Source organism: Artemia franciscana, chromosome 21, assembly GCF_032884065.1.
Source record: "Artemia franciscana chromosome 21, ASM3288406v1, whole genome shotgun sequence".
NCBI classification, from domain to species: Eukaryota; Metazoa; Arthropoda; class Branchiopoda; order Anostraca; family Artemiidae; genus Artemia; species Artemia franciscana.
In genome coordinates, this window is record NC_088883.1 from 26,152,043 (window position 1) to 26,160,240 (window position 8,198).

General features: G+C 36.2%; 1 protein-coding gene across 1 annotated transcript in view; it reads right to left on the reverse strand.

Moving 5' to 3' along the window:
• Positions 1-8,198, reverse strand: part of LOC136040720 (pH-sensitive chloride channel 2-like) — a 92,275-nt gene that overhangs the window by 80,742 nt on the left and 3,335 nt on the right. Inside the window, exon 2 of the mRNA XM_065725025.1 lies at positions 7,589-7,757. Coding sequence (XP_065581097.1) covers positions 7,589-7,757 — 169 coding nt within the window. The remainder of the gene's footprint in view (positions 1-7,588; positions 7,758-8,198) is intronic.

The following is an 8,198-nucleotide window of genomic DNA, read 5'->3' on the forward strand; positions in this document are numbered from 1 at the left end:
TAAGGCTATAGCCCCTGGCAGCACCCCCCACATGACGCCACTGGGGAATACCCTAGCGAAAATTCCGCATTTCAACCTGAGATCCTGTCTCTTTATTTATGTTACTGTAAGTAGAATGCATCAGGTTCAGTACTATATCTAATTTTATGCTAATTTTGATACTGATACATTTTATGCTAATATTGAATTATCAAATGCTAACATAATATTGTTTCTGAGAATCAGTTTATTAAGGTGAGGTAAGTGTCACCATACTAAGGGTTTTCCAAGATAGGTTCCATTCTTTAAAATCTATTGTAATGCATGGACTGAGAATTTCTTCAAATAATGAGCCTTTGTGGTTATGTTGATGGAATTTTCTGGAAACTTATCAGTCAAACTGAAAATTTCTTCGGGCAAAAAAAAAATTGAATGGAATTTTGATTTGTGTTTTGATTGTGAATTAGTTTCAATATATTGCAAAATATTTGCCCGTGTAAAACATTCTAAAAATAGGAAAATGTTAGTCTAAACTGGACTTCGAAAGCCAAAAGTATTTCAAATTTTTGCCTTTTGCAAACACATGAAATTAATCCAATTAAACGTTACCCATCAAAAGCTTGGATCCTGAGAAAATGTATGATTTGCGGAAGGGTTGGGGGGTTAAACACCCCCAAAAAGTCAAGCGATCTTAATAAAAATCAAACCATCAGAATCAGTATATTGAAGAATCCTAATTTAGAGGCTTAAAGCCTCTATGAACAAAATGTGGAATTTTGCGAATTTTCCATAGGGTGATCGTATCAAACCAACGGCCCAAAAACATTGAGAGAGAGCTCGTTCTAACGGAGGTCGAAAGTCTTAGTGCCCTACCATGTCCCCTTTTACCCCAAAGACATTCAATCAAAATTTTGAAACAGCCATTGGATTCAGCATAGTTGAAAGGCTCAATAGCTATGCCTTTAGGGATGACAAGACCCTCTACAGTCACTGGGGAAAGGGATGGAAGTTAGGCAGTATTCACGCATAGTATCTTTCATTGGGAAATATACAGATTTTTGTTTGAGGGGGGGGGGAAGGAATTTTCCATGAGGAGAATTTTCTAGGGGGAGTAAAGTTTTCGGGGAAAATTTTCCAGAGAAAATTTTATACGGGGAGGGGGAGAAGGGTATTTTCAGGCTTGATCGAAAAACAGTCAGAAATTATTTTTTTTTTCTACTGAAAGTAAGGAGCAACATTAAAATTTGGAACGAACAGAAACTAATCCGTATATTTGGGGGCTGAATCTTTTTTAAAACTTGCTCTTTGCGCTATAGTTTGACTTGTTGTCACTTTTTTTTAAAGAAAGACTGCTAAAACACAATGGTTATGGTATTTTAATGGAAATTATTTTGAAAAACCTTGAGACTTTAGAGTACAGATTGAGGGTTGAGGAAAGGGAAGAAACCCCTCATGCACAGAATAGTTTCTGTACGTTTTGAGTTTTAATGATGCTCCTTAATTTTAGGTGAAAAAACAAGTGTAGCAAAGTTTTCTGCAGATTAATCGTTAAAATGATAACGATTGCGTTCGTCGGAAGTTCATTTACAAACTAAATAATAAAACAAGTTTTTTTTTTTTTTAATTGAAAGTAAAGAACAGCACTAAAACTTAAAGCAAACATAAATTATTACGTATATGGGGGGAGGGCTGTCTCATCCAGTGTCGTAATTTCGTCAAAATCCTGGGGGGGGGGGCAAATTAGGGCCAATTTTCCCAAACCAAGTGAAAATGATAGTGGGAACTGAAAATGATCCATATATTACCATAAAGGCAAAGATACACTAAAGAAAACTGACCTATTTCTCTGGATACTTGAATTATCTAAGGTTATCTTAGTTTTGACAAGTTTTATTGAAGAAACTAAATTTCAACTGAGTGGAGGGTGGGGGAAAACTGAGGTCAGGGGGAGAGACCTGGGTATGAAGGGGGTAGTTGTCCCTCTTCCCCATAGCAAATCGTGCCTCTGCCGCTCCTCAACACCTTGCTCTTTACGCTAAAGTTCTGAAGTACTTTAGGAAAAAACATTCTTATTGTTCTATTTAAACGGCCTTCGGAATCGGAAGCATAAAGAGCGAGGTATCGAGGAGGGGCCAGTCGCCTTCATATACTAGTAAAATCTGTTCGAGGTAATTATAAGAGAAGCTGAGACTTTTAAGAACATCAAAATTAGGTATGAAAAACCTAATTTTATCATCTGGGTTGCATCCCTTCTCCACTGGAGCAGATCCTGTAGAGACGAGATAGCACTCCTTCTTCTTAATCTTGGTGTGTTAAATACAATTAAATTTGAAAAAAGGTCCATGAAGGTTCTGTCTTCTCCTTTTCCAAACTTATTCAATGTGATGAATGCCAAGAGATTCAATCGAAAATAGGTCCCAAGATCCGCATTTGGTCGTCTTGTTTTTTACGGGTTTTCTTGATGCTGTTCATGTCCGGAGACTAGGTCAAAGAAAAGGGTGACCTGAATTTTATACCCCAATTATGACCTTTAAAGGTTGATCTCTTGCAATTGATTAAATAATATAAAAAACGAGTCTCTTCTACTGAAAGTGAGGAGCGACATTAAAACTTAAAACAAAGAGAACTTATTCCATATATGAAAGGGGCTGTTCCCTCCTCAACGCCTCACTCTACAGGCTAGAGTTTTTTATTGTTTTGAAAAATAGAGCTGTGAGAAAGAGGCAAACTTTAGTGTAAAGAGCGAGGCATTGAGGAGAAGACAGCTTTTTCATATACAGAATCATTTCTGTTCGTTTTAAGCTTTAATGTTGTTCCTTATTTTCAGTTGAAAAAAAACTTGTTTTTTTTTATATTTAATAACAACCATAAGCCGAAAACATAAAATTTTTATGGTTTATTATCACATAAATATCATAATCAAGAAAATACTTAAGATAACATTAAATGCAAAGATTGGCCGAAAAATAACAAAAACAAATTATTGTTTATAGCGGCCATTATTTCATAAAATTCTAATTTTAGCCTGAAGAGCGAGATACCGACGAGGGGAACAAACTATCCCATATACATAATATGAGAAGGTTTGATCCCTCGTCAATACCTCACCCTTTGCGCTAAAGTTCGAATTTTGTGCCAATTCTTTAAGAATGCCCCCCCTGAATCCCAAAAGCCGTTTAATTAGAATAAATAGCTCTTTTGGAGTTACTAAAAATACTTTAGCGTAAAGAGCGATATATTGACGAGGGGGAGAACACCCTCATATACGTAATAATTTCTGTATGTTCTAATTTTTAATGTTGCTCCTTACTTTCAGTTGAAAAAAACTTGTTTTCTGTTTAATTCAATTTCTAATAGTTTTTTAAATAATCCTGGGAAACCCAGTGCCTCGTCATGGGAATTCTCTCCCCCATGAAAAATTCCTCCATGGAAATATCCTCCCACGTAACCCTCTCCCCCTTAAAAAATCCTACCCCTCCCCCCACTAGGAAAATTCCCCTGAAAATGTCTGTATACTTCCCAATGACCAATAGTATATGTAAACAATGGGTAAAGTTAATAACTTGCAGCCCTTCCCCCGAGAACTGTGGAAGATTAAGTCGTCTTCAAAGACATAGTTATTAGATATTTCAACCATGTTGAACAAAATGAATATCTCAAAATTCTGATTCTTTGACTTTGGGAAAAAATGAGCGTGAGAGGGGGCCTAGTTGCCCTCCAATTTTGGTCACTGAAAAAGGGCACTAAAACTTTTAATTTCCGTTCAAATGAGCCCTATCGTGACAATCTAGGACCAGTGGGTTGATACAATCACCCCTGGGGAAAAAAACATATAAACACGCATCCGTGATCTTTCTTTTGGCAAAATACAAAATTCCACATTTTTGCAGATGGGAGCTTGAGACCTTTACAGTAGTATTCCCTGATACGCTGAATCTGATGGTGAGATTTTAATTAAGATCACTTGAGTTTTTGGGTGTGTTTCCTCTTTTTTCATAAATCAAGAAAAAAATGTCAGGCTCGTAACCTTTGATGGGTATGACTAAACTTAATGAGATTTATTTATTTGAAATCAGCATAAAAATCTGATTCTTTTAACACATCTATTGGCATCAAAATACTTTTTTTAAACCGTTTCTTAGAGTTTCGGTTGCTATTGAGCCGCTCCTTACTTACAGTTCGTTACCACGAACAGTTTGAACTACAATTTTCTCAAATTTTTGTTTTGGGTGTTATTACGTATACAAGGGAATTGGCCCCTCCTCAATGTTTCGCTCTTTACGCTAAAATGTGTGCGAATTTGTAAAAAAGCTTATTATTCTAAATAAACTGTCCTTGAGTGTCAGGAGTCATTCTTAAATAATTGGAACAAAAAGTCAAACATGAGCATAAAGAATGAGGTACTGAGAAGAGGGCAAACCGCTCGTAACAATTTCTGTTCGTTTTAAGTTTTAATGCTGTTTCTTATTTTCAATTGGAAAAAACTTTTTTTTACATTTTTTTACATTTTTAACGTTTTTTTTTTACATTTAATAACAACCATAAGCCGAAAACATACAATATCTTTGGTTTACTATCACATAAAAATCATAATTAAGAAAATGCTTAAGATAAAATTAAATGCTAAAATTGGCCGAAAAATAACACGAACAAACTATTGTTTATATCAGCCATTTTTTAATAAAAATCTAATTTTAGCGTAAAGAGCGAGGTACTGACGAGGGAAAGAAACTCTCTCATATACATAATATGAGGGGGCTCACCCTCGTCAATACCTCACTCTTTGCGCTAAAGTTTGAATTTTGTTCCAATTTTTTAAGAATGCCCCCTGAATCCCAAAAGCCTTTTAAGTAGAATAAATAGCTCTTTTGGAGTTACTAAAATAATTTAGCGTAAAGAGCGAGATATTGACAAGGGGGCGAGCCCCCTCACATACGTAATAATTTAAGTTTGTTTTAATTTTTAATATTGCTCCTTACTTTCATTTGGAAAAACTTGTTGTTTTTTTTAATTCATTTTCTATTGTTCCCCTATTTAACTTGAATTGTTATTTATTTAATTTCTCATTGTTTTTGTAAAAAAAAGCTCGAAAATCCAGTGCCCCTCCATGATAAGTTCCTCCATGGAAATAACCCACACGTAACCCTTTCTCCCTGATCCTCCCCCACCAGGAAAAATCCCCCCTTAAAATGTCTGTATACTTCCAATAACCAATACTATATGTAAACAATGGGCAAAGTTCATAACTTGCAGCCCTTCCCCTGGGAGCTGTGGGGGATTAAGTCGTCTTCAAAGGCATAGTTATTAAATATTTCCACCATGTCAAACAAAATGGCTATCTCAAAATTTTGATCCTTTAACTTTGCGAAAAAATGAGTGCGAGAGGGGGCCTAGTTGCCCTCCAATTTTTAGTCACTGAAAAAGGGCGCAATAACTTTAATTTCTGTTCAAATTAGCCCTCAAATGACAATCTAGGACCACTGGGTGGATACGATCACCCCTGGGGAAAAAAAAACAAGAAACATTTAGAGGATGTTTCCTCCCTTTTTTTGAAAAAAGGGCAAATTTTTTCAGCCTTTTGACTTTCGATGGGTAGGTCTAAACTTGATAAAACTTAATATTTAAAATCAGCTTCGAACCATCTGGGGGCGGGGAAGCGTGGGGGGACGGTTAATTCGGAGAAATTAGAAAAAAATAAAGTATTTTTAACTTACGAACGGGTGATCGGATCTTAATGAAATTTTATATTTAGAAGGATATTGTGTCTCAGAGCTCACATTTTCAATTGTGACTGAATCCGGTGACATTGGGGGAGTTGGAGGGGGAACCTAAAATCTTGGAAAACGCTTAGAGTGGAGGGATCGGGATGAAACTTGATGGAAAAAAAGTACAAGTCCTAGATATGTGATTGACATAACCGAAACGGATCCACTCTCTTTGGGGGAGTTGAGGGAGGGTTGATTCTGAAAAATTAGAAAAAATGAGTTATTTTTAACTTACGAAGAAGTGATCGGATCTTAATGAAATTTTATATTTAGATGGACTTCGTAACTCAGATCTCTTATTTTTAATTCCAACCGGACCCAGTGGCATTGGGGGAAGTTGGGGGGAACCAGAAATCTTGGAAAACGCTTAGAGTGAAGAGATCAGGATGAAACTTGGTGGGAAGAATATGCACAAGTCCTAGACACGTGATTGACATAACCGGACTGAATCCACTGTCTTTGAGGGAGTTGGAGGGGACGTTAATTCGGAAAAATTAGAAACATTGAGGTACTTTTAACTTAAGATCGGGTGACCAGATCTTAATGAAATTTGATATTTAGAAGGAGCTCATGTTTCAGAGCTCTTATTTTAAGTCCCGACCAGATCTGGTGACATTGGGGGAGTTGGATGGGGAAACTAGAAATCTTGGAAAACACTTAAAGTGGAGAGATCGAGATGAAACTTTGTGGTTAGAATAAGTAAATGTCGTAGATACATGATTGACGTAACCGGACTGGATACGCTCTATTTGGGGAATTTAGGGTGGGGTCAGTGCTTTGGCGAGTTAGATGCTTCTGGACGTGCTAGGACGATGACAATTGGTAGGCATGTCAGGGATCTACACAAATCGATTTGATAAAGTCGTTTTCCCCGATTCGACCATCTGGGGGGCTGAAGGGAGAGGAAAAAATTAGAAAAAAGGAGGTATTTTTAACTTACGAGTGATTGATCGGATCTTAATGAATTTTGATATTTAGAAGGACCGCGTGTCTCAGAGCTCTTATTTTAAATCTCGACTGGCATTAAGCCTCTGATTTTCCTTTTAAACTAATCTATTGATTCTTAGAATTCTGCTAGAGCTCATACCATATGAGCTCTTGGCTGTTGGCTCTTCCGACCTCGTCACAAGTGCCATATAAGCTCTTAGCTCTTGTTTATAGTTCATTACCACGAACTGTTTGAAAAGTCAGGGAACAACTATCTCATCAGTAACAAGAAGAATCTGTAGTTTAGGTTAGTCGGTAGTTTACTAAAGGGGAGTGGTATTCTACGAAGAAAAGCGAATCATTTTAGGTTTACTGTAACTGCAAAGAAAATGAGGGGAATAGTAACCATTTTGAAATGGAAATCTTGAAGAAACTAATCGTAAGCTAAATTGAATTTAAAACTGAGATTAAAAATTATTATACTAATTATGCTTGCATTTTCAATAAGACTATTGAGATCCAAAATAACCAATGTCTGTTTGGTTTTTGCTACAAAATACAATTTTATATTTTGACAAAAAAAAAACAGCTGGAAAAGATGGGGATAGGCTCCTGTTGGTAATTGGTCAGACAGTACTGGAAGGCTCTGAACAGTGGAAGCGAGGAATTTAGTTAGATTATTGGCAGTAACAATAGGGGGCTCGGGTAGGCTGAAGTTAAGCTACTGAAGCCTCCTTTAACCTCGAAATACCAATTTTTTGGTGTATTAGTGAACAATTCTTCGACTTTATTTTGTAGGACAATCGTGCCAATTTACGAATTTCTCTTTCGTAAAACCTTAATTTTCAAGGATTCCATTTCAATATTTTATGTGACACAGAATTATTAATATTATTTTTGAACTTTAATGAACTAACCTGGCTATAGTATTGCAGGTTATGAAGCACAGTAACGGTAACTGCAAGTCCAACACGAATCGGCCCATCGCTGGCTGGAAGTTGTCTCTTGTCATAGACTTTTGGGTCGGTCAGCTGATCAAAAAGTTTCAGCTGCACCTTCTCAGTTGCGAGTGTCAAAGATGTGAATCTGAAAGTTTAAATTAAAGATATATAATTAGTTAAAAACCAAAAAGGTAATTTTCTAATATATAATGCACATTCGAGAACTTTTATTGCGAATACCCGGTTTTTCCCGCTGTCTATACCAGACAATAACTTTCGGCTTGTTGTGGAACCATATTATAGCTTTTTTTAAATTAAATATTTAGTTGTTATTTTGGATAGGCTAGGTTAGGGTAGTTTAGGTAACGCGCTCTAGGTGGTCCCCTTTCATAATTCTTTGCGGTAGTTTTCATTATTCTGTGACTAAAAAATTGTATTTTCACCACATTTTGTTTCATTTCATTAACAATTCGCATTAACCAAACTTCACTTCTCGAGTGTGTATTATATAATAGAACAGTACCACAGAAAAATACATAGTTTTTACACTGACGTGATTATTGTATTTTGAAGCCTTCTCAAATCA